Source organism: Triturus cristatus, chromosome 2_1 (assembly GCF_964204655.1).
Source record: "Triturus cristatus chromosome 2_1, aTriCri1.1, whole genome shotgun sequence".
NCBI lineage: Eukaryota > Metazoa > Chordata > Amphibia > Caudata > Salamandridae > Triturus > Triturus cristatus.
Window position 1 is genome coordinate 331,134,989 of NC_140581.1, and position 27,655 is coordinate 331,162,643.

The 27,655-nt window shown below is 44.2% G+C and overlaps 1 protein-coding gene across 1 annotated transcript in view; it reads left to right on the forward strand.

Moving 5' to 3' along the window:
• Nucleotides 1-27,655, forward strand: part of PARP8 (poly(ADP-ribose) polymerase family member 8) — a 788,553-nt gene that overhangs the window by 542,924 nt on the left and 217,974 nt on the right. Inside the window, exon 16 of the mRNA XM_085631232.1 lies at nt 9,083-9,208. Coding sequence (XP_085487358.1) covers nt 9,083-9,208 — 126 coding nt within the window. The remainder of the gene's footprint in view (nt 1-9,082; nt 9,209-27,655) is intronic.

A 27,655-nucleotide genomic window follows, 5' to 3' on the forward strand; every position in this document is an offset into this window, starting at 1 on the left:
CCCCTGTGCTACCTGATGTCCCTGTATTGCCTGTTGTCCCCAGACTACCTGCTGTCCCTATCCCTGCGCTGCCTGCTGTCCCAATCCCTGCGCTGCCTGCTGTCCCAATCCCTGCAGTGTCTTCTCTCCCTGCACTGCTTGCTGTCCCTATCCCTGCTCTGCCTGCTGTCCCTGTCCCTCTGTTGCCTGCTCTCCCTGCACCTCCTGCTGTCCCTATCCTTGCGCTGCCTGCTGTCCCTGCCCCTGCCTGCTGTCCCAGTGCTGCCTGCTCTCCCTGTACTGTCTTCTGTCCCTATCCCTGTGCTGCCTGCTGTCCCTGCGCTCAACTGACCTCGACCAGGTCATCCAGAACTTTGCCACCTGGATAACCGACTTTGCCGACAGAATCGCGCAAATAAATCATTCAAAATCCAACAAGACCTCCAAACATACCAGCTGGTACACCCCAGAACTCAGGACCACCAAGCACAACTACCATCAACAAGAGAAACAATGGCACTCCACCAACAACTCTGCCAACAGAGCAGCTTACAAAACAGCCCTCAGCAACTATCACTTCACATCAAAAAAGCAGCCATCACCACACGCATCGACTCCATGGGCGACCACACAAAGGCACTCTTCAAAATAGTCAAAGAATTCTCTAAACTGAAAACTATAGAGAACACCATCCACCCCTCCCAAAAACTCAGTGACACCCTCTCAGACTACTTCGACAGCAAGATCACCAACATCAACAATTTCGACCTGCAACCCGCGGCCCACAACCCCAACGACCTCAACCAGCCAGAGCACATAAGCCAAACCATTACTTCGTGGTCCACGCTCACTGCCCTGACCACCTCAGTCATCATGTCTTCTATCCACTCCTGGGTACCCACCGACCCCTGCCAGCACCACCTCTACAACTTTGCAACAAGCCCAATCAGCATGCAACTCACCAGCAACCTTAACACCTCCATCTCCACAGCAACCTTCCAAGACAGCGATCTCAAAAAGGATCATCCTATCTCCCTGCTCCCCTACTCGGCCAAAGTAATCAAGCAAGCCATCAACCAGCGGCTCATCTAATTCCTGGGACAATTCCACCTGCTGGATGCCTCACAATCAGGATTCCTTGCCAACCACAGCAATGAGACCATGCTGTTTGCTGCCATAGATGAAATCAGAACACTCCTCAACCATGGAGAAATGGTGGCCCTGACTTTTGTCGACCTCTCCATGGCGTTCAACTCCGTCTCCCCCAACAGCCTCATTAAGAGATTCTACAACATAGGCATAGAGCAAGACTCTCTCAAGTGGATCATCTCCTCTCTTACATGATGTATAGAGAGTATCCGACTGCCTCCCTTCACACAAGCACTCAAATATATCATATGCGGAATACCACAAGGATCATCCCTCAACCCCACCCTGTTCAACATCTACATGACCCCCCTCTCAGAAGACGTCAGATCCTATGGACTCCATATAATCTCCTACAGAGATGACACTCAAATGATCATCTCCCTCACTGAGGACCCCTCCAATGCCAAAACTAACTACTGCGACGCCATGACCAGTGTAGCCAAATGGATGAGAGACAACTGCCTCCAACTCAACTCAGACAAAACTGAAGTACTGATCTTCAGGAAGAACACTTTTGCATGGGACCACAGCTGGTGGCCTGCAGAACTCGGACCTACACCTGCACCAACCGACCATGCACGCAACCTCCGCATCATCCTCGACAGCCAACTGACCATGAAATGACAAGTCAAAACAGTTGCCTCCTCCTGCTTCCACACACTACGCCCAGATACCCCTAGGGGTGACAGTGTTGCACTCTATAAATGCTGTTTGATTGATTGATTGAATTATCTTTATTTGTTTTACATAATATTTTAATTGTATTTGTAATATATTGTTTGTATAATTATAGTTAATGTTTTGAAATATAGTTTGTAATTTTAAGTTATTTTTCATTTTAATTTAATTGCCAATAGTAATTTATACTGTCATACTGGGTGAGGTGCATGGGGTTCAGTGTGGGAAGTTAAGTATAATTAATTAATAATTTATCTTTGAATTAATGTTAATCACTGAATTGATAATTGATTATGTAAATTGAGTAATTATAATTTGTTAGGCGCCACCTCAGCACACAAACATCAGTTCATTCCACTCCAGCTAGCGCAGATCCAGGAAGAGAGCTACACTCTCACTTTTTGACAGGCTTTTTTTAACATTTTGCCGACATGTTTGGAGTGTAGGTATTTTCATCAATGTCAAAGAAGACTTCTGGATTTAAACCTGCCACCCCACCATGTTTGTGACGGATCCACCTTTTTCGGCTCTGGAGCGCGACCACGACTCAATGTCGTGCTCTGACTGCCAGGCCATGGCTCCGAAGGGTTTGAGGGAACAGTCCCGAAAACTATTGCGACTCCACGTCGCTCTCCCCAGAGTTCTCATTGCCGGATTAGGTCGAGAGAAAGGTCCGGGTTCAGCTTTGGGAGTCCGAAGTCCTCTTTCCCCTGCTCTTAGTCGTCGAGTCAGTCAGGGAGGTGGCATAAGAAACACAAGAAGTCGAAGTGTGCTTCCTCCTCTTCCTGTCCGTTGGCCAACGTGACGGAAAAGCCTCGACGCTCTAGGCCTCGTTCTGCGGAACTTGCGCCTGGGATGGCTCTTCTCCTCCCTGCATTTCCAGGAGCAAGGGCAACCTCCGCCCAGCTTAAAGATTTCTATGATGCCATGTGATTCATGTTTGGGCGACCTGACCCTCCCGACATGCCTTTGGGCTCCGGTGTCTCAGGACGGACACCCTCAGGTTCCATGCCGGCGGCTCTGGCTCCGGCCCCAGCGTCGATGGCCCCAGTCCTATGCACAGAGACTCCTGGCGCCCCAGCCCTATTCTTATCCCCAACAACTGATTCCTGCGCCAAGGCCACCCTTGGGTCCTGGGTTGGTTCCTCAGCCTTATTTTGAGGGACTAGGAATGAAGGAGGATTGGGAGGGGTCACTGGACCCTTTATAAGACCAGCCTGAGCATGACTTGGACTGGTATGAGGAATTGGGTGAGGCCTGTGGTTTGGATACTTCCCTGGATTCTGGCCTGCTTTCTACCCCTACCGTGGCTACGAGGATGGAACTTCATATGCTATGTGGGTGAGAAGGGCATCCAAGGTCCTGGACCTTCAGTTCCCTTTCCCTTCAGTGGATGTCAAGAAGAACATCTTGACGGAGTTCCTGCCACCTGGTGTCTCTTCCTCAAACCACTCCTGCCTTTCAATGAGGCCCTAACTGATGTCTTTCTGAGCACCTGGTCCAAGCCCAGCACAGGGCTCCTGCGAAACGGCTCATCATCAACCGCCATCACCCTACACCGGGCGACCTAATATTCTCACCAGTCACCCTATCCTTGAGAGCTTGGTGGCCGAAGCCTCTACCTCACAAGGTGCGCTCTCTTCTGCACCACCGGACAGGGAATCTAATTGGCTGGATAGTTGGGACAAGAAGATTTTCTCTTCCGCCAGTCTTGCTTTGCAGTCAGTGAACATTGCATGTCTCTTGGGGCATGATGCCCACTCTTTGTTGGAACCGGTTGTGTAGGTGCTGCCGCAGGTTCCAGAGGAGAGCCGGGTTTTTCTCTCCCAAGCGGTTTGGGATGGGCGAAATGCAGTCAAGTTCACCATACATTGTGGGCTTGACACTACTAACTAGCTGGGCAGAGCAATGGCGTCAACAGTGGCTATTCAACAATGCCTAGCTGAGGACTTCTGGCGCTTCTAGGGATGTTCAGGCTGTCCTTATGGACATTCTGTTTGATAGCACCCATCTCTTCGGAGACCAGGCAATCATGGCCCTGGAGAGTTTTAGGGACTTGCGGGCTATGGCCACGTCCTTGGTCCTCAAGATGACCACCCGCACCTGTCTTCTTTTTTACCCTTTTGTGGCTCTGGAAGGGGCTTTCAGCCACACCAGCCATATCCTAGCAATAGGCTGTGCAAGTTCAGCAACCTCTGCGTGGCCGTGGGCATGGCTCCTTTCGATCGAGTGGATGTGATTGCCAGAGGTCCAATCAGTCAACTCTCCCCACAGCCTCTATACCTTCCTATTCTGGCCCTTAAGGCTTATGGGCTGCCAATTGGTGGCAGGATCAGCCATCGCCTCCACAACAGGCAAAACATCACATCGGACAAGTGGGTCTTCTGAAAGGGCTGCTCCCTCCTTATTGGAGTCTACTCCTCCCTCCATGCCTCCGACTTAAGATCGGCTGATGGAGGACCCCCTACCTTGCTTCAGGAGGACATCAGGACTCTCTTGGCCAAGGGAGCCATAGAGAGGGTTCTGGCACCTACTTTCTGGTCCTGAAAATGGGCAATTGCATTGGTCTTATCCTAGATCTGCAGGTCCTCAGCTACTTTCTCAAAAAGGTTAAGATCAAGAGGCTCACTCTGCTTTGGGTCTTGTCTGCCCTAGACTCCGAAAACTGGTTGGTAGTTTTGGACTTGCAGGATGCCTATTTTCACATTCCCGTCCTTCCTGCTCACAGGCGTTACCTGCTGTTCATGGTAGGCCTTTGGCCTTACCAGCGCCCCTCGGGTGTTCACAAAGGTGATAGCGGTGGGCACTGTTCATCTGCGCAGATCAGGGGTGCCAGTCTTCCGATGTCTCAGCCTCTGTCCTGGATTTCTGTGAGAATGACTCTGAGGCTGCATCCTCCTTGTAAAACATGCTGGATGGCTCTGCAGTGGGACCTGAATTTGCAGTGGGCTCAGCATCAGTGGAATTTCTATAAAAGGGTTCAGAATTGGGATGAAACAGCACGGGACCTGCAGTGGTGGCTAACCATCCGCGATGGGGTCAGAGGCAGACCCCTCTTCCTTCCCAACCTGATCTCACAGTAGTGACAGATGCGTCACTCCTGGGATGGGCGGCCATCTGGGAAAGGTGGAGATCAGAGGACTCTGGTCTCCGGCGGAATCCAGACTTGAATCCACTTGCTGGAGCTCAAAGCGATTCGCCTTGGCATTGAAAGCTTTTTTCCCTTCGATCAAGGGGAAATTGGTCCAAGTGTTCATGGACAACACCACCGCCATGTGGTAGTGCAACAAACAGAGGGAGGTGGGATCATGGACCCTTTGTCGGGAGGCCCTGCGTCTCTGGACAGTGCTGGAGCAGCAGGGCGTATCCTTGGTGGTTCAACACCTGACAGGCTCCTTGAACGCCAGGGTGGACAACTCAGCTGTCGAGGCCTAGCGGATTGCAAATTACATCTCCATCCGGAGGTGGCGCTAGGTTTTTTTGAGCAGTGGGGAGAGTCTTGATTAGATCTGTTTACCTCCACTGGCACACTTAAGGGGTACCTTTTGGCCTTGTCTGCCTTCTTGCGACTGCCAGACCAGCTCTCATAAACTAAATCCCCTATTGTAAACAGATTTCTTGAGGGGCTTGTACGCATATTCCGACGTGCCCCATTCATCATGCCACAGTGGTACCTCAATTTGGTTCCCTCCTTCCTGATGTGCGCTCTGTTCAAACCTCTGCACAACTGCCCCCACCGGCTGCTTTCCATCAAAACAGCCTTTTTAGTGGCAATACCATCTGCCAGGAGGGTGAGCAAATTGCAGGCTCTGTCATCCAAGCCTCCTTACCTGACCATCTTCCCTGATAAGTTGGTGCTACTCACTGGGCCTTTTTCTTACTGAAACTAGTAACACCATTCAATGTGGGGCAGTCAGTCACCTTACCCACTTTCTAAGCTCCTCCGCACTCATCTAAAGAGGAGAAACTACTCCACCACCTGGACACAAAAACAGCATTGTCGTTCTACTTTTAACACACTAAAGAGTTCCGGGTGGGCAACCAACTCTTTGTGGGGTACACTGGATGAAAGAAAGATTGTGCGGTTCAAAAGAGGACTATCTTGCGATGGGTCGTCCTCTGCATCAAAATTTGGTACGCTCTGGCCAAGAAACCTCTGAAGGCTTAAGGGCTCATTCCACAGCGTTGCAACGTGCTGTTCCAGTCCTTGACATTTGTCAGGCAGCAACAGGGGCATTACTGCACACGTTCACTAAGCACTACTTCTTGGACAGTCAAGTCGAAAGGGATGGTCTTTTTGGCCGCTCTGTCCTGCAGGATTTCTTGGTCTAAACTTGTCTGCAGTCCTTCCTCCAGGATTGGTATTGCTGGGGTATCTATTCTAAGGTAAGGTATCTGTGGCTAGATGTATCTATCAGATGGACAAGTTACTAACCTTTGGCAATGCCTTATCTGGTAGAGACATAATCTAGCCACAGATTCCTTACTGACCCACCCATCCTCCCCGCACTACGGTCAGGTTTTAGGGTCAGCGCTGGTCCCTTTCAGGGCCCTAGTTATTCTGTACAAACCACTGTCAGTGCACTTAATGACTCCGTGCACCTGACATGGAAAGTCATGAAATGTAGCTGATGTCACTGCACCGAGGTGGTGCCTATATAAGTGATGCGGAAATTACTTCTGCCCTGGAAGACACCGATGAAGTTCTGTGGAGTAGAACAATGCCACCTATTGGCGTGCAAAGTTATTGCTCGAGCAAAAGTTTACGGACCCAGCCTGACGCCTGTGATAATATAAGGTAAGAAATCTGCAGCTAGCTTGTCTCTACCAGATAAGGTGTTACCGACGGTAAGTAATGTATCTATTAATAATTAATTTATTGTTAATTACTTAATTCATAATTAATTATGCAAGTTGTGTAAATATATTTTTCAAGGTATATTTTAGGTGCAGGATGTTGGATTTGTAAGGCTATAGGGTAGGAAGTTAATTAAGTAATAATGGATTAATAATGCATTATTAATGTATTAATTATTTAATTGCTCATTTTGTAAATTGTATAGCTATTATATTTTTTAAGTTATATTTTAGGTGCAGGTTGTTAGGTTTGTAGGGGTATAGGGCGAGAAGTTAATTAGGTAAATATGAAATATAAATTAATTATTAAGTTTAATTAAAATATGTAATTTATTTATAATTATTTGACTTGTTTAATACGTATATTTTTATGTTATACATTAGATGTGTGTTGTGTAAGGGATAGAGTGGGACATTATTTAAGTCATAAGTAATTATCAATTAATTATCCCTGTATTGTTAATTAATGTATTTATTATTTGATAGGTTATTTGCTTCATATTTTTTTTTATTATTTTAAATATGGGCTGCTAGGTATGTGGGAGTATAGTGTGGGAATTCAATTAAATAATCAATCCTTAGCATTTTTGTATTTGATAATAATTATTAATTATTAAACTTTTTATAATGTCAATTTTGTGATTGTTTTTTCAAATATATATTTGTATTATTTTTATATTAATAGTTTTATATTTTTGTTCAATTGATATGTGTATTAAAATATGGTATGTGTTTAAAGTGATGTACTTTCCCTACTGCTGCACAGACTGGAGTGGAAATAGTAAATGTTACCCCTCCTGAGTCCTATGCTTTCCCTTCTGTTGCAATGAACTGGAGAGGCATAGTACATTTTGCGCCTCCTGAGCCCTACGCTTTCCCTCCTGTTGCGCACACTGGAGTGGGAATAGTAAATTTTACCCCTCCTGAGTCCAGTGCTTTCCCTACTGTCGCACTGACTGGAGTGGGAGAAATATATTTTATCCATCCGCAGTCCAACACTTTCCCTACTGTTGCAAGGAGAAAATAGTACATTTTAACCCTACTGGGTCCAACACTTTTTTTTTTTTTACTGTTGCACAGACTTCAGTGGGAATAGTAATTTTTACCTTGCCTTAGTCCAACATATTCCCCTACTGTTGCACAGACTGGAGTGAGAATAGAAAATGCTACCTCTCCTGAGTCCAACGCTTTCCCTGCTGTTGCACCGACTGGAGTGGGAATAGTAAATATCACCCCACCGCATTCCAATGCTTTCCCTAGTGTTGCACTGACTAAAGTGGGAAGAGTACATTTTACCCTTCTGCAGTGCAACTCTTTCCCTACTGTTGCACAGATTGCACTCAGGCTAGTAAATCCTTCCCCTTCTGCAGTGCAACTCTTTCCCTACTGTTGCACAGATTGGACTCAGGCTAGTAAATCCTTCCCCTCCTGAGTCCAACGCTTTCCCTACTGTTGCACAGACTGGAGTGGAATAGTACATTTTAGCCCTACTGAGTCCAATGCTTTATCTATTGTTGCACAGACTGGAGTGGGAATAGTAGAAGTTACCCCTCCTGAGTCCAACACTTTCTTTACTGTAGTACAGACTGAAGTGGAAATAATAAATTTTCCTCCTCCTTACTCCAACCCATTACCTACTGTTGCACAGTCTGGAGTATGAATAGTCTTTATTATTCCTAGAATGTAATTGTTTTGTTAATATTGTATATTATTATGTGTTTGTGTATTTAGTTTTATATTTTTTATATACAGAAATGTTTTTAACTTCGAAGATAATTTTAGTTGTGCACTTATTTATATATATTTAAACTGGCAATTATTTACATTTTTTGCAGTTCTGTTGTTATTTTTTTCTTATATTTTCAAATATCAGTAAATAAAAAATAGACAATCATAATATAAATGTAAATTACTATTTTTACTAATAGTTTTCATTATATATGTGTTTATAATCATACGCACAAACATATATGTATGTTTGTTTGAATAAGTATATATTTTTTATACATTTATTTACATTATATTAATGTTAAATGTGAAAATATTTAATATTTACTATTTTTAACTAAATATATAAATATCTATATATTAAAAAAGATTTTTTTGTGTATATCTATTCGATATTAGTGTAAAACGATATATTTTTTTCAATATTATTGTACTTACCTTTATAAGTATAGGGAGGAGATATTTTTTGACAACGATATTTAGAACTCGATATTTCTGTAGGTGGATATTTGCGGTTCGGATTTTATACCATAGATCCCCTATAGCTTAGTGAATGCTTCCTTTCGTAGCACTCTCTTCATTTTATCTCTAGTTGAAATGTGTTCTCAGTACTTGTATTGGTAATAAAATTAGTTTGCTAAAATGTACACCACCTATGAAGTGACTGTGTGTTTTCTCTTTTCCTTTCCAGGTGGTAGATTTGCTTGTCTCTATGTGTCGGTCTGCTTTGGACTCTCCTAGGAAAGTCGTTATTTTTGAGCCATATCCTTCAGTGGTAGATCCTAATGATTCTCAGATGCTTGCCTTTAATCCAAGGGTAAATATTTGCCAAAGCTGTTGCATTTCTTAATTGCTCTTTAAGACTTTGCAGTGATATACACATCAGAATCAAGAGATGCCCTAAATTATATATTTTCAACAAGGCCATCTATCGTTCTATTTTAGATCACCTATTATCATGCCTTCAGATAAAGTGTTGTCTTAAGTGTTGTTTGAACATTTTTATAAATCTTTTTATTCTAACGTTTGAAAGGGGTAATGTGGTTTCCTGCAAAATGAATTTTTAGTGCAACTTAATACAAGTCACAGTTCCTCGTTTGGTTGTCCCTAACTTATTCTGATTATTCTCTTCTTTACTTGTGACTATTTGTGCTACTTCATGACAAAGACCATCAAAACTTCCCACAAAGAATGTAGGCTATGTTTTCATTAAGTGATTTGGGCGGTAGCCAAAGATTCAGAGCCCAGACATATGCGGAGGTCCAAAGTTTTTCACTCGCTCCCAGAATAACGTCAGTCTTAATTTAAAGCCTGTTCCAACATTTTGGTATTCATGAATTTCCTGATCCGAAGGTAACCAGCTTCAGGTCCAAGGCCGATGCTCTCCCAAAGGGGCACACAAGGCTCGTCTTCCCAATAACTCACTTGTGATCAAGTGCTTGGGAACCGCTTGCATCATTGCGGTTGGAGTGTTCCGAAAACAAAATTATTTTCATTCCAGTTGTAGAGAAGTTGATAGATCTGGCTGGCCATGAAGATAAAGTGAAAAACAGGCTGAGAAGAGGGCATAGTGAAGTGACTCAAATTGACATAAAATAGCTTTGTTTGAAAGCCGGTTTTGCACATTGTAGTTTAAAGTTAGAATGGTATTAAATTTAATGATAATTGGAGAGAGCTTTTCCTTTTCATCATTTACTTGAGTTTAAGTTCAAATGTGTGAAAACGTAATGCTAATAGATTTATAATTGCACACTTTCCCAGTGTCGAGGTGGAGTTATGATGTCCTGGTTAGACCATGACCCTTAGTTCTAAGAAACAAATGTAAATGTGAACTTTGTTGGTGGGGACTCCAATTCCTAGGATCCCTGTTGGTAGAGGTGGCGAAAGGAGGCACGTCCCCAAATTGCAAGCGCTGTAAAGTTCCACCCTCTGCCCTGCAGTGCTGGACACAAACTTTGTTGGCGGGGACCCCAATTCTAAGGATCCTTGTTGGTGGAGCCAGGAAGAGGAGACGGGTCACCACGCTGCAATCACTATAAAGTACACTATCTGCCCCGCAGTGGTGGATGCATGCTGGATGCACGCTCACATATTCTCATAATAGAAAAAAGAAAAACAGACCCGTGGGCCTGGAAAACTGAATACATTCATGGAACATGTGGCGTTCACTTGTGCATGCAATGCGATTGATGGTTTGATAAAAGAGGTGGAATCAATTTCAAAGCCTGCTCTGCTAAGCAGGCATTAACTCCTAAATTAAATTCCCACACTATTATTTGCAGATTATACGCTATTATTATTAAGAAGTCCAGTTGGCCTACACATTTTGCTTGATAAGTTCTCAAGCTTCTGCAATTCACATGGATTAAAAATTAGCACTAATAAAACGAAATGTATGTATGGCCTTTAACCCCCACAGGTCTTTCAGAGGGAAGATTCATATCCAGGGCAGGGAAAGAGTTTAACTACCAGGGGGTTCGGCTGACAAATACTTTGTCATGGTCCGCATAGAGCCTGCAAAAAAGGCACTTTGCAACATAGAGCTGGGACTGTTTTGAGGACCTTAACATATTTTTCCAATCACCCTTTATCCATAGCTCTAGAGATTTATCAAGCAAAAGTGGTTACTGCAGTGCTCTACAGTTTTGGGGTTTTGAAATTTATCCCAATTGTCAATAATTGAAAATAGATTTAGTCGATGTCTCACTGGTCTCACACAAAATGCCCCCTGGATTCCACTACAGTTAGATTTGGCGCAGCAGAACATCATGCAACTTGCGAATCTCAAACCACTCTTGTGTGGGATAAGGTTATGGTTGAGCAAAAAATTCGAACAGTACAAGAAGCCTTTTATTGAACTATAAGACCTAGATGTGGGTTGCAAGATACATTGATTGAAAATATCAAATTATGGTTTAATAATCTTGAGGAGGAACCATAATCCATCCTCATGTAGCAACAGTATGATTGAACAACTCAAGACTAGATACTGGACATGCATTAGCAAAAAGTGTTATTTGAAGTGCTCCCTAGCCAGCTTGACAGAAACATTTCTCAATGTAAAATGCTCACCACTCTTTGAGCAGTTTCTTGACAAAATTGAGCCTTCTGAAGCGAGGGCTTTTGATATGATATGCTCCCTGTGGGTGGCGCTCCTTGTCACCAGCATCTTCAACCTGCCCTGTCTGTGCCTCCCTTGTGAAGCAGTCACGCATTTCATGTGCTTTTTGTCCAGCATGTCTTTGCATTGGCAGATTGTGGCTGGATCCCATGTGTAGGAATCTGGGTGTGAGGACTTTTGAAGTAGCTCTAATAGTGTTGAATTATGTGTGTGCTATGACCAGATAGTTGCACAAGGCCTGGAGGGTTAGGAATGAGTTTTGTGAGGGGTAATTTGGTGTATAAGGTGCTAGCTATAAAGAGCTGATCTGTGAAACCTTGGTGTTTTAACGTGTATGAATTATACACATTATAATGAATTTTAGGTGGTCTAGAAGCAGTTATTTTGTAACAAAACGGGCCAATCTGAGCGGTCTTGTTTACAGGTGCGTGTATATTACCCTAATGGACAAAAGCTGCCTGTCTAGATTATGCTAGATTATTTTTTAACTTCAATTTCTGGGACACAAATGCGGTCTCTGAGTCTTCACCAGTGTTATTTTGGTTTATATCTAAGGGTTCTGTATGCAAGTCTTTTTTATCAATACTTGCTCAGGACGCAATTATTCTACAAGATCTGTTTTTGAATTGTGGTGTATTGCACAATTGTCCTCTGGATTTTATTGTATATATGTAAAAATTGTATTTAGATATGTGTTTTATATAAACTTTTAGGGCCGGGATTGGCCGAATAAAGATCCACTAAAAATATAAAGTTGATATTTATGTGCGTACAATTTCACAGGCTCTATTATTTGTAATTTTCCCAACTTCCTAAATTTCCCATCACTGCAGTCATTCAGGTTGTATTTGGAAGAATTGAAGACGTTAGCATAATTGAATACTTAATTGCTCGAGTTTTGAAACACTGTAACTGTGCTGGTTTGTCTCAGACAGGAAACTTGCTGGTCACTGCTTTAAAATGATAACAAAGTTAGGTGCTTTGCTCCAGTGAAATCGATCTCTGGAGCAGTGCGGTGACACGCTAATCCAGCAGTGGTGGCACACAGAGGTAAAGCGGTGAGGCGGTGAGGCCGGGCTGGGTGGAGGGTTAGTGTAGTTTGACATTTGACGGCAGAGGTGAAAGTAATAAATAAATAAAACCACTTACCTTGTGCTCGCGCATCTCCAAGTCGGCGAGTACAAGGTAAGAGGTTTTATTCATTTATTTCTTTACTTTAATCTTTGCTGTCGTACGTCGGACTCCACTACACCCCCACCCGCCATGCCTCCGCCTCACCGCCCCACAGCATTACCTGTGCGAGCCACCACTGTAATCCAGTGGATGAAATATAGCTCAGCAGTTCAAAGCACAGTAGAGAACTTGTACTTTTAGGCACATTTGAAGCAAATCCAGCCGAGGATCTGATTTTAGAAAGAGATCCCTCGAAGAGAAAACAAGAGACAGTTTTTTAACTCAAACTTCATTCTATGTAAATACCAGTGGTGGCTCGCACAGGTAATGTTGTGGGGCGTTGAGGTGGGGCAGGGTGGAGTAGGGGGGTAGTGGTGTCTGACATACGACGGCAATGATTGAAGTAATTTAATAAAACCAATTACCTTGCGCTTGCCGCATCGCCGAGTCGGCGATGCGGCGAGCACGTAGGTAAGTGGTTTTATTCCTTTCTTTCTTTACTTTCACCTTTGCCGTCGTATGTCTAACTTTACTACCCCTCTACCCGCCCTGCCTCACCGCCCCACATCATTACCTCTGCAGAGCTGCCACTGGTAGATACAATTTGTAAAAACGTCACCACTGTCGCGCCCAATCAAAACTACTGTCAGTCGGATGCACTATGTGAAGGACTATTAATTTCTTTTGCCCTTTGTTGACACTGTCATGTTGATGCCTTTATTTGACAATAATCGCTTTGTTTCCAATACTTGTTTTTTAGGATCTTTTAAGCACATAAACCGTGTGAAAAAAATCTTGAAGTGCGGTGCTGTTCTTTCTTTTCCTAATACAAATATGTAGATTATATTTTGTCTCTTTTGATCATAATCCTTTGTCAAGTATTGTGAGACCTTGTTTGTGGGGCCACAGGCTACTGAGCCACAGACATGGTGGCTGGGCTCTTTTGTCCCTACTGTACCAGGGTCCATCTTACGATGGCCCTTCAAACTGGGCCAAGTACAACCCCTTCAGCACTTGTCTTTCAGTGGTAGTGATGGTGATCAGTCACAAGCTTCTCAGGGAGGTTAGCATTGGGGTACAACAGGCTCAGTTCTCTGCAGCACCAACCATCATAATAACATGATTGTCTATTCCAGTCCGCTGCTTCTACTAGCAGAAATAAAAATATTTTATTAAACAATAAAATGCAATGCTACATATCAACACAAATGGGTTCATTACAATGTCGGGCAGAATCACTTCCGCCCAACACTGTAGGGTCATTGGACTGACCTACACCCTGTCGGTGGTCCCGACCGCGCCATTAGGATGCAACCAAACACTGTTTGGTTGCATTCCTATATTTTACTATGGGAGCATGCATTCGGCCACAAACAGGCCCTAATGCATGCTCCCATAGTAAAATGGGAGGTGTAGTCCATCCCTGCACCCCGTGGCAGTCACCTCAAGGTGTCTATCACAAGGTGCAGGGATCAATCAGCCTCCAACCTGAGGCCGTGCACCAAAGGGGGCCCTGCTGGGGGCCCCCAAAGTCACTTTCCGGCATGGTTTCCGTGTCTGTCAGACTGGCATGGAAGCCATGTTGGAAACCGTCATCGTAAACTCAAGGGCGGAAAGGCCCCCCTTTGAGATTACTTGCTGCATTCAACTGGCAGCCGGCTTTCCGAGCCCATCGGAAGCCACCCAGAATGACCAGTCAAATTCCTTTCTGCACTCCTCAATCAAAATGAGGCAGTCAGAAAGGAATATGAGGTGCAAATTACAATGGTTTTCAGTAGGCTCCGACCAACAGTCGGAGCCTTCCGAGCCATGTCGTAATTGGCCCCTAAGTGTATAAAATTCCTTATATGCAGTTGCCAAGTTAATACAGCCAGGATAGGAAAAATTGCCCTCCTCACTCTACCCCTTTCCTGCCCTGCTCTTATAGTATGGCCTTTTACGTGTATGTAGCCCTTTCCCATTTTTTTGTGATTAGTCTCTTTAAGACTATATAGGGATTTAGTCTCCCACCCATTCACTGGGCTGCAGTTGGCCTTCTGTCGGCCTCCCACTCTATGTTTACTAGAAGCTTGCTGGCCATGGTCGAGTCATGTGGCTCCCATTCTAGGGATGGACAGGCATAGGCTGCACAAGAGTGTCCTGGGGCAAAGGTAGCTGCTGTCTCCGGTCTCGACCTTGTTCCCAGCAGTTGAACCCCATGGTTGCAGCAGACCTACTCCCTCCAGACCAGGTAGGCTTGGTGTTAGTTGCTGTGCTCCCTGGGGCAATGCGCTGATGCAGGCCTTCTTTCAGGTGCAGCTCCTGGTACAGCAAATTGGCTGCTTCGAAACTGTTTTGGCAGCAATGGTCGAGTCCAATTGGTTGCACTAAGAGTTTATGCCCCCGGCAGTTAGTCAGTGTTTTGGCATATGGGAACAAAGGGCACAGGCAGAAATATCTCCTTGTGGGCAGAATAGTCAGAATGTGTCACACTGTTGGGGTTAATGACTCCACAAAGGGATCCTTCTGAAAGTGGTGTCACCTTTCAGTGCGGGTCAGTCCATCACTGTCCCTGCATTATGTTCTCTACCGTATCTGGCAGAGAGAAGGGTACTGTGCCCTCAGCATCTATATCAATAGGGCTGAAGGAGTATGGTGTCAATCAGTTTTTGTGGAGTTTGTGTAAGGGAAAAAATTAAAATGTTGCTGGAAAGTGAACTCTTGTCTCGACAGATCATGCTTGAATCAAACTCTATCCCAGAATGGCAAATTATACTTAGGTAAAAATTCGAACTTTGACCCCACCTTTTGGTGTTCTGTCCTGGAAACCTTTTAGAAGGTGGGCACCCATCCATACTTTCACAGGGTACTCTTGCATCGACTCAAGTCTGCAGTGAGGACCATATTGCCCGTTCTTGCAGGACTTTCTGTTGTAACAATAAATGGCAATACGCCTGTTCCATTTCTGCTCCTAAGCATTATCAAAAATAATTTGCACTATTTTACAAAAGTGATTGTACAAGCTGAAACAATCTAAGTAGGTGCATCTGCAGTGCATATCTCATAGATTAATTTTCCCGATTACCTTCTCCTTGCACTCTTCACCCTATACTAGAGCTATGCAAAATCATTGTTGATACTTTGGCCAATAAAGTTTCCACAATTTAAGAACAGATTCATCATGTAGGCGCTAAAAAAAACAATTGGAACATTAAGGTTAGGATTGTACGATGTTAGCCAGTCATTTATGGTCTAAGTTCCCACAACAGGTTGAGATCAAAGCTTTTCTGGATGTTGTCAAATCGAATTGTAATAATAACCTGTGCTCAGTGACCATGCTTTTCTCTTTCAGTTCTTATCTAGTTCAGCCACACTTAAAAGCACCCTAACCTAGATCTCTAAGATCCATCAAACTGAAGGCATATGACCCTGCACCATACAGCAACCAAAGTGTTTTGGAGAGCAGACACTGTAGCTGAAGGATTACATGGGGTAATGTTTTAGATTTTTTGACTAAGAATAGGCCTCACTTGGACCTTCCAGGAGGACAAAGCTATTATTAGTGGCTGTCCTACATACAGTTGACTGATCAAAGACACTGGCAGTGCTACATTCCTTAATCCATTTGACTTTCTTAGTGGTATTTGATACATCGACTCTATCCTGTTATAGCATGAACAGGAATTTTTGGGGTAACCCTGAACTTTCTTAGGGATTCATAAAGATCTTCCCTCTTTATAATTTTCACTCTAAAAAATATCCCCATGTTATCAATATTCTCCCAAGCCCCCCCACTTGTATCCGTTGATCTTTAATACTAGTTATTACAGTGTAGCTATCCTATCCATTTGTCGTTCTGTTCTATTCATACACCAGTGACTCCCAGATCCTGGACCAAGGCCTGAACCCGGGATCTGCAACAGCTTATTTATGGACTGCGTCGGCTGATTGGATGAACATGCAGTTTTTTCTCTGGATTGATTTGAAGGCATCCATCCATCTAGAGACACACTGGCACCTCACTAAAAGGTGTGGCAGTAGAAAAGTTACCAGATTGAGGGAGGTTTTCTTTAATGAGGAGAAGGCTATCCCAAATAAGCATGGACACTTCCTTAGTATGCTGTTTGCTACCATATCTTATGCAAGGGGGGGGGCGGGGGAGAGAAATGTATAATATTATGATTCCTTTATCATCATGCTACTGTTGTCCGCATATATATCAGCTCTTCCATGGTGACAAATGCATCATGGGGCTTTCTTCAGGACCCTAAGACTTGTGTATCCAGAGCCAAGTGTGTTCTGTTACAGCTACATGGTAGTGTCATTACTGTAATTAAGCATTCAAGGTGATGACATGGTTTAGTGCTACTGTCTCACCATCATCTCAAAGGTGCAATAGAATGTGTTCACAAGCTATCTAAAAAGATACTTCGATACTGTTTGGACAAAGAAAAAAAGACTTAATAGGTATATACTGTGTACTAGGCAACTATATCCCTAAGCTTGCAACAAAAAGTGTTAGTATTTTAAGCTCTTAAAGAAATTGCAAATTAACTAATGCTGATGGGTGTTAAAAAGATATGCTTAATCTGGTGTTATAATTCCTACATATAACATTTTTCTGTGGATTACCAGAGGTTACAGAGGATGATATGGTGGACCTTCTAACGTGGTGAGAAGACCCCTAAAATGTTGAATACAAAAATGATCTCCTTCATATATTGTAATAGGGGCTTTAAAATTATGCTGCATAAAAAAAATATTAGTGAATGCATCAATAATACTGCCTGAAAAGTACCATCAGATAGTAGTCACTATATTGAATAACGTTATGCAACTCACGCATCGAGTTCTGTTCAATTTGTGGCTAAACGGAGCAACCACTCTGTTCTTTTTATATTAACTGTTGTATATTTTTGACAATTTCTAAATAATACTCCCGGTAAGAGACCCAGGACTGTATCCTCTGGACTGTGCGGCAACTGTTTGAAGTGTCATTAATTCTGTGGTCAAGGCTTCCCTTTTAATATTCAGTTTATTTTCTTGGATTCTAATCCTCATTTTTCCAGTCATCATTCCAACAAATCTAAGATGCCAAAGGCATTTCAACAAGTATGGCATTAGTTCTAATGTAGTTGTTGAGTTCCCTTTACTCCCATTAGATCACCAGTTCCAAATCAATGAATTTGGTAGATTTTGTAAGTTTTAACACATTGAAATTACCAAGGGGGGGGCCATGCCCTCTAATCTTTGGTAGGCCACCCAGGGTGGTTTATGCATCTTTCTGATTTACTTATGATCGTGTGAGTATTAATTTATCTTGAAAGCAAGCAATAAGGGTTCCAGGTCAGTTTTGAACTCTGAAGTGTTTCTTGAATCTGTTGTTCTTTTTTGGACGAGATGGATAAAGTGGACATGCATGAAATCCGATGGTTCGTTTAAATTACATAAGAGTCAGAAAGACTGTCCGTCTTTTCTGGCTTTCTTTTGCCATTTTCTTATGATTTTGTTGGGATAATCAGGTTCATCTAATTTTCTTTATAATTTGGAGGATTGTTCATTATAAAGTTCAAGATTAGAGCAGGTTCTCCTCAACAGAATACTCACAAAGAGATCTTGCATGCTGAATAGTGAAATTAAGTATTGCGCTTTGGTCCGTAGGCTTTGTGTAAACCGTGGACAACAGTTGTCCATCTTTTGCTATGCGATCCAAGAATGTGATCTTCTGTTTGTGTGTAGGACAAACCATAGATGTTCCTCTCTGTTATTGATACAGGCAATAAACCTATGTTTGGATCCCTGATCTTCTTCCCAAATGATCAAAATATAATCAATATATCCTTTCCACAATTTTATGTTCTTAAAAGGATTTTATCAGAATAAATCTAAATCTTCTCGAAGTTGTGTATGTAGAGGTTGGGTAGTCTTGGTGCACAGTCACATCCCATGCTAGTCCAACCAGTCTATAAGTAAAAATCCTCTGCATGCTGGAAGATGTTCTTGGTAAGAACCATCCTAGCACGTTAGATTACAATCCTATTGTTGTATGGTATTTACAAGTAGTTTGATTCAACGATTCCTCAATTTCCTCTTGTGTAATGATAGTATAAAGTCCTTCTTCATCCAAGGAAATGAGGAATTACTTGGTGGGATCAAGCATTTTGCCTGGGCCTACACCTACTACCAGTTATTACATGGATTGCACCCATCAGGAGATTACACATTTGCTCTTGTTGGAAACCATGTGAGCACAAAATGAAAATTCTGGGTTCTTATGTGGGACCTTCTATATGTCTTTAAAGTCATAGTACAATTTTGGATTAAATAAAAGATTTTAATCTTTCTGAATAGCATACATTTGCTTTGAAATTATAGTTAACCTGCTGTTGTTAAAGGATGTTAATTCAGTTTTAAAATCCCTACTTATGTGAGCATGTTTTGCCTTGGGTTGGGTCTTCTTTTCTTTTTAGGGAACATATCCTTAGTGCACCATTGTTCAACATCTCCTCAGTAGATCTACATAAGCAGCTGCACATGTCTCCTGTTTTAAAGGTAGGCAGAGGATTGTGATTTTTAAGCCACTCCATGAAGTGAGATTAGAAGCCTTTTTTGTCAACCTACCTACTCTTTGATGATCGCTCTGTATAAGTCAAGAACCTCAAGTTATTGTTTGGCTTTGGTTTATAAACGGGAGGGTTGAGAAGGAGGTATTGTTTGCTATGTTTGATTAACATCCCCAGCATGTATAGGAAGGTAGTTGCACTTACCCTTTCAGCATGGTGGTTGGTAACTTTGTTGGGAGCATATTTTAAGTTATTTTGTTTTGGATTTAAAGCATAACTCATTTGTTAGTGGAGCTACTGAGAGACGGCTGGTCTAAGAGTTAATCACTCTACATCTTTATAGGAGTAAAATGCCTGTGTTCTAGATTAGATTACCTATGGAAGCCAACATTACAATATCACATTTCATATCATCGTAAAAATAGTATATACACTGGATTTGTGAAGAGTACTAACTGAGTACTTTAGGTAGACTTTGAGACACTTAGTAACGTAAATAATAAAACATAGCACCTGTTAATTTCTCCCTCGACGGATAACAGTTGTTCTGAAGGATACATCTACCTGTGGATTTCTCACCTTTTGAATTACCCCATGCACCAGCATTCTGTGGAAACTTTTTTTCTAGCTCTCCCACATCGATGAGGATGTCAGAATGGCACTGCTCCTCTTGCGACTCCGTATGATGTCATCGGAGCCATAAGAAGACCTCGTCGGTGTGCTGGCATCAGATCCCTTTTTTCCGCCCCGTCAACGCATAACAGTTTTTTGGGGGACTCTCCATTTTCTTCGTATTACTTTGTTTCAGCTTTCTTCCTTGGTATAGCAGTGCAATGGCTACACTAAAGAAGTCAGGGTTTAAGCCTTGCAGGGAGTGTGGGGGCCATATGTCCATCACAGACCCCCACGATGATTGTCTATGGTGCCTGTCGTTGGAACACGGCGGCAAAGGATGTTCGTCCTGTCGGATAAATCCGAAGGCGCTAAAGGAGCGTGAGGCGAAGCTTTTAATGACTCGGGCAAAAAAGGAGAAGAGGGGCTGCAAGAGGCCCAAGTCGAAGTCATCAACTTCACACACCTCAAGGTTGAGAAAGCATAAGAAGAAGCACCAACATGGGTCTCGGCATCGGTCTTCTGACCGCTTCTGAGGGTCCTCCTTCGATGCCTGGCGCCACCGATGCTGATCCCGAAGTTGCGCTCCAGGAGGGAGGCCCAGAGGCTGCTGGAGGAGGAGGAGTACCAGCAGGATCAGGCTGAAGAGGGGGAAATCCTCAACTCCGTGGATGACTTTGAGGACCTTCAGGAGGCCAGTGGCCTTGCCTTCACAGGACGTTGCTCCATACCATTCCATTATCAGGAAGGCTGCTGACCTATTGGAGCTACAATTGCCCACGGCTGAGGTCAATTCAAATATCCTGACTGAGGTGTTACATTCTCCTTGTTCTGTTGTTGAGCCTTTGCTGCCCTTCAATAAGGCTTTGACGGAGCCAATTATGGAGGTATGGTAGAAGCCCTTATCTGCCCCTGCTGTATCAAGGACAGTGGCGATACGTTATAAGCCTGCTCCGGGTGATGCGGCCTTCCTTACTGCCCACCCTTCACCGGAGAGCTTGATGGTTCAGGCTTCTTGTTCTACTAAGCAGTCGGCTGGATCCTTCTCCACTACTCCTGGGGTTAGGGACTCAAAGAAGCTGGAGCAGTCTGCCAAGAAGGTTTACTCCTCGGACAGCATGGCCATAAAATCGACTAATGCCATGTGCTTGTTGGGAGGTAAATCCATGCCTTGATGGACTCTGCTAAAGAGGTGGCTCCTAAGCTGCCTGAGGATCACCGTGGTTACTTCTTCGAAGTGTTAGCAGATATGCAGGTGGCAGCCCGTCAGGTGATTCAGTCACGGCTGGATACGGCAGACTCTGTTGCCAGGGTGATGGGTTCCTCTGTGGCTACCAGGAGGCATGCCTGACTCAGGTCTTCAAGGTTCTCTCCGGATGTGCAGGCTACTCTGCTTGATCTGCCTTTTGATAGGTCCATGCTTTTTGGTACGAAGGCGGATTCTGCTCTGCAACGCTTCAAGGACAGTAGGGCTACTGCAAAATCCTTGGGCCCGCAGTCCCAGTCTAGGGGCTGTGGATTCAGGAAGTTGTGAAGTCTTAGAAAGGCGGCTTTCTTTTGAGGCCATCAGCAGCCACAGCAGCAACAGAATCCTCTGTTCAGGTCATGGTAGAAGCCGTCTGCAGGGGCCTCTGGGGAACAGTCCTCCTCCTTCTCTTCTTCCCCTGTCCCCACCACCGGCACCACAGGGAAGCAGCTCTAGATCCCCCATCTTGGAGCATGTTGGTCCTGTAGGGGGCCGGATGTCCCATTTTCTGCAAAATTGGAAAACTGTTACATCAGATCTTTGGATTTTGAAACTTGTAGAAAATACATACGCCCTGCCTTTCCAAGAGTTTCCACCTCCTTACCATCCTCGCCAGGACTAGTGATCGGAGGACCATCTGCTGTTCCTGCAGCAGGAGGTTCTTGCCTTACTGCAGAAAGGTACGATAGAGGTGGTTCTAGAGCAGGAACGGGGTCAGGGGTGCTATACCAGGTATTTATTGATTCCCAAGAAGGACTGTCGGTTGAAGCCGATCCTAGACCTCAGGATCTTGATCTTTTACCTCAAGCAGAAAAAGTTCAAGATGTTGACCCTGGCTTAGGTTTTTCTGGCACTGCAGCAGGAAGACTGGATGGTCTTGATCGATTTGCAGGATGCGTATTTTCATCTTCCCATCCTGCAGTAGCATCGTAAGTATCTCTGTTTTATGGTGAGATCTCAACACTACCAGTTTGCTGTCCTTCCGTTCGGACTTCCGTTCGCACCACGGGTCTTCACAAAGGTGATGTGGTGGTAGCAGCTCATCTCAGAAGGTCGGGGGTTCCTGTTTTCCCCTATCTGGATGACTGGCTGCTCAAGGCAAAGTCGCCATAGTTGGTGCTGCATCATCTGCAGTAACAATGCGGCTGTTGTTCCACTTAGGTTTCTCAAAAAATGTACCCAAATCTCACCTGGTGCCTTCTCAGCGCAACCTGTTCATAGGGGCAGTACTGGATACTACTATGCGTTGAGATTTTCTGCCTCCACAGAGGACTCCCGACATTCAGGAACTGATTCTTTTGTTTCACGATGGAACGGTGGTTCCAGTCCTGAAGGTCCTTTGCCTGCTCGATCTGTTTGCTTCCTGAATACTGTTGGTCAACCATGCACGCTCGCACATGAGGGCACTCAAGTGGTGTCTCCGCAGGCAGTGGTATTAGCACAATGGAGATCTCGGGGAGATGGTCAGAATCTCCAAAAACACTGCAGCCAACCTGTCTTGGTGGAGTGTTTCTAGCAACCTGTCTCAAGGGAGGCCATTTCGACCTCCACCGGTGGCCACAGTGATTACGGATGCCTCCACTCTAGGGTGGGTAGCACATCTGGGGGATCTGTAGGTAAAAGGTCTTTGGTCACCAGAGGAAAATTTGCTTCACATCAACCTTCTGGAACTGCAGGCTCTCCATGCCTTCCTTCCATCCCTTTGCGGTCACTCCGTTTAAGTCCTAATGGACAACACTACAGCGATGTGGTACATCAACAAGCAGGGAGTAGTATGGTCGTATCATCTCTGCAGAGAGGCTCTGCGTCTCTGGTCCTGGGTTCAGAGCCACCAGATTTGTGTAATTGCTAATCATCTGGCTGGGGTGTTGAACGTGCATGCGGACAGTCTCAGTCGGCAGTATTCAGCCGTCCACAAGTGGAGACTTCACCCAGAGGTGATTCACCGCATGTTCAGGTTTTGGGGGTCTCCTCAGGTGGACCTGTTTGCCACACACTAGAACGTGCATTGCCCGTTGTTCTGCAGTCTCCAGTATCCAATGCTGGGAGCATTGGGGTACATGTTTCAACTGAATTGGAGCTTTCGGCTTCTTCATGCGTTTCCTCCCATACCCTTGATTTCTCGGGTTCTGAGGAAGAAGTGCTAAAACCGGGCCCAAGGTATATTGATTACCCCGGATTGGCCAAAAAGGGTGAGGTACATAGATCTTCTTCACCTCTCATTGCACCCTTTGCTCCATCTCCCTCTCAGGGCAGACCTCTGGCAGTCACAGGGGCAGGTTCTACACCCCCACCTCCAAAGCCTGCATCTTCATGCCTGGAGATTGAACAGGGCAACCTAAGCTCTTTCTCTCCTGCCAGATGTGGTGGATGTTATTTTATCATCCAGGAGACACTCCACCAATTCTTTTTATTCCTCTAGATGGGCTAGGTTTGTGAAGTGATGTGGAGAGAGATCCATTGATCCTATGAAGGCCCATTTATCGGTGGTACTTGGTTTTTCACTTTCCTTGATCCAGCAAGGTTGTGCTGTGGTGACTGTTAAGGGCTACTTGTCAGCCTTCTTTTTTTTGCCAGACCAGCCTTCTTTATTTAAGTCCCCCATTGACATGATGTTCATTATGGGCCTCACCAATAGGTTTCCTCCCACTCCCTTCATAATGCCTCAGTGGATTTGAATGTAGTACTTACATTTCTGATAGGGTCTCCTTTTGAGCCTCTTCATAGTTGCCCATTGAGACTGCTTTCGTTTAAGACTATTTTTCTGGTGGCTATCACCTCGGCCAGGAGGGTAAGTGAGCTTCATACTCTTAGCTCCAAGCCCCCATTTACCTCATTTCATGTGGATAATATGGTTCTTAGGACCAGAGCTGCTTTCCTGCCTAAGGTGGTCACTCCTTTCCACCTAGGACAATCTATCACTTTACCCACTTTCTATCCTCCCCCTCACCTGTCCAAGGAGGAGAAGAGACTTCACCACCTGGACCCTCGGATTGCGGTCTGCTTCTACTTGGACAGGATCAGGGACTTGAGGTTGGATGACCAGCTCTTCATTGGCTATGTGGGGAAGATGAAGGGTAATGCCATCCACAAGAGAACGCTATCCGGGTGGACCATCTTGGGTATCAAGATATGCTACACCCTGGCCAAGAAGGAGCCTCTGGAAGGTATCAGAGCTTAAGCTACTAGAGCAAAGTCTTCTACATCAGCTGTGGTGGACATTTTTAAGACTGCAACATGGGCCTTCCTCAACACTTTTGCGAAGCATTATTGCTTGGATTCTGAGGTGAGGAGGGATGGCCATTTTGCACAATCTGTGCTGCAGGACTTTTTGGTATGAGTGAGTGGACACCGTCCTCCGGGAGCGGTACTGCTGTGGGATTCAATTCAAAAGGTGCTCAATCCACAGGCAGACGTATTCATCAGAAGAACAAATTACTTACCTTCCGTAATGCTTTTTCTGGTGAATACAGTTTCTGCCTGTGGCTTCCTCACTGACCCACCTTCCTCCCCGTTGTCCACCTACGTATACTAAAAAAGGTTTTCATTGTATGACATTGTTGTTTTCCTATGTCATTTGCTTGTCATACTGTTTGTTGTTAGGAAATGCTTTAGTTTTAACTTTTCCTCCGTACCTCTATACTGTGTGTTTTGGGGTATATATTTTATACTGTGTATACTTGCATTATGTTGTCAGTCTGCCCGTTTGCCTCGATGGCACATAAAAAATGGGTGGCACTGACGTCACCACACCAACGAGGTCTTCTTATGACTCCGATGACATCATACGGAGTCGCGAGCGGAGCCATGTCATTGTGATGTCATCGTCGATGTGGGAGAGCTAGGAAAAGGTTTTCATGGAATGCTGGTTCAAGGGACACTTCAAAAGGTGAGGAATCCACAGGCAGATACTGTATCCACCAGAAAAGGTGCTACCGAAGGTAAGTAACTTGTTCTTTTTGTTTCTAAAGAAAGAATGGGCAAGAAAAGAAGGCTGTGTTGGACACACTGGGTTATTCACATATCATCGTCATGGAGTTGGAAACTGGCTTTGTGCCTCATTGCTAGATAGTGATGATGGGACGAAGGACTGCTTGGGACCTCATAACTCTGTTAGAGGTATATTCCACCATCCACAAGCACTTAATGCTGGCCTGCAGTACCACCCCAACTCTCTTCACCAAACACACACTTTGAGGGGCAAGATTCTCAGTGCTACTGCGGGTGGCACATTAGGTCTGGGGCTCCAGTGAGGAATGTGAGGCTGCTGTCTGCATTCATGCTTCCCGCAGCCTGGATCAGCACAGAGTAAGCTGTCAGATAATGACAGCTCACACCTTGCAAAGTGTTACTGACGATGTTGCAGATAGTAACGCTCACTCCATAAGCAGTCATGATGCATTTCTGCTTTTCACTACAGTATGTATGGGGAAGGAACTCCCCTTTGCCAACCTCTTTCCCATGCGACTTGCAAGGGTTCATAGTGTGCATCTTGCTGTTTGTAATGGCAATTGCAAATGCAGATTTTCATTTGCAAAGTAAACTCAGCTTTTGGCTTTGCGAATGTACAGTAGTTTTTAGTTAGAGCCTAAAGCGGCAGTGCGCATGCGCTGCTTGCTTCACGAAGAATGCAGTATTCAGTATGGCGTGGGTGCTCCACCCACTCTCCGCCCATCTTTTTCATTGCCTTATGTCCTAAATGCTGCCTTCTGATTGGTTTTAGGCTTGTTAGTCCCTCCTCATGACGGCCAGGTCGTCATTTGAATCCTTCCATGGCTACTGGCCCCTTTACTTCGAACACTATTTTCTTTCCCTGCACCCCACCCCTCCCGTAGTCCGTGACTTCTCGGACACCCGCACTCTCCTTCGTGCCTTCTTGCCCACCCGCACTTCAATTTCCAATGCAATAGGTCCAGTGTAAATGCGAGTCCTATTGCATTGCAAATGCTTGTTTATAAAGTCCTTTGTGTGATGTACAAGGCGGATTTGATATCCCGGCATGCCTTTCTTCGCACTTGCATCTCGCTGGCGTTTAGACTGTTCTGGTTACTTCCTGCTGCAGGCCCGTGGCTCGCTGTGTTCCGAGAAGGGCGGGAGGGGTGAGGTGGGAGTGGGCTGTAGTGGAGTTTGCCAGTAGGGGAAAGGGTTTTAAGGGAAGATCGTGACGGAATAATTTCCTAGTGAAGTTTGCTTAGGGACGTTCCGAAAATTGTTGCTGTTGGAAATCTAATGGTTGTTATGGCGCCATGTTAAAGAGACCTGGCATTTTGCTTTACGTTACCTTGTTCACCCTTACCTCAATGGTTCCTATTCTGAAAATGTACAAAGTTGCCATTTGGTGGCCTTGCAGTCTCTGGTATTTAGCTATAATTATCATGTCCTGTCGTAGCCTTAATTTCCACGGTCCTAGATGCCTCATTGACTTGAACCATTTTTCTTTCTTTTTTTTCTCCCAATAAAACTGTTACGGTTTGATTCACAGCTATCAGACCTCACTCAGGTGAACTCTTACAATACATATTGAGCTCACTGGGATTTTGTGGATGGGTGTGTCTATGTAACCAGTGCTGTGTCATAGTTGTGCTCCAGGATGTTAGACTACACACTGCTGAGTTAGATTTGAGGAGTGTTGACGGTAAATTAGACAGTCTGACTGTCTGCAAATGGGGGAAAAAACATTCTGAATTTACATTTTACTTGTCAAATGTAATAGCACCGGCTATTTCCTCTTGATTTTTCATCATTCTTTATTCATTTTTCATAGCTCCTACTACGGCAGGGTCTGACCACTATAATTTTCCATCTAAATTATCGGACCTTTTACACCTATCGTTCCACTTCCCCAAGTAAAAGTGAGGTTAAATGTATTTTACTGTAAAGTTCTGGATAAATATTTTATATCCAATACTTATTATGCAAAAGAAAGGTAGGAAGCATACCAAATCAGTGGAACCCTCTATAGGCCAGCACCTAAGCTGCTATCCCTTCTGTATTCATGTCCCTATGTAGTTGCTAGGGGTGAGTGTGCACACTGGATCGCACCCACTGATACAATGCAAGTCCAAGCGGACCTAACAATTTCAAACCAAAAGCACAGGTGCACCACACATTAAGAAAATGGGAAAGATACTAATATAATTCATTCCCGACGTCAAAGTTATTCAAAAAAGTTCATTTTTTTATTCAAAAGATTTATAATAGTTCTCATTTAAAAACAACGAATTGTAAATACAGTCTGTTCTTGACAACACAGCCTGTGTTGTCAAGAACAGACTGTATTTACAATTTGTTGTTTTTAAATGAGAACTATTATAAATCTTTTGAATAAAAAAATGAACTTTTTTGAATAACTTTGACGTCGGGAATGAATTATATTAGTATCTTTCCCATTTTCTTAATGTGTGGTGCACCAATACTTATTAATACATTTTTATAAATCAGAACTGTGTTTGTGTCTTTGTTTGCCTATCGATGCTGTATTGGTCTGGTTTACCAAATTCCAGCGGCACGCATGGACCTAGGAAACATGGCATGGCTGACCAGGCGCCCTTCCTTAACTTTCAGGAGTTC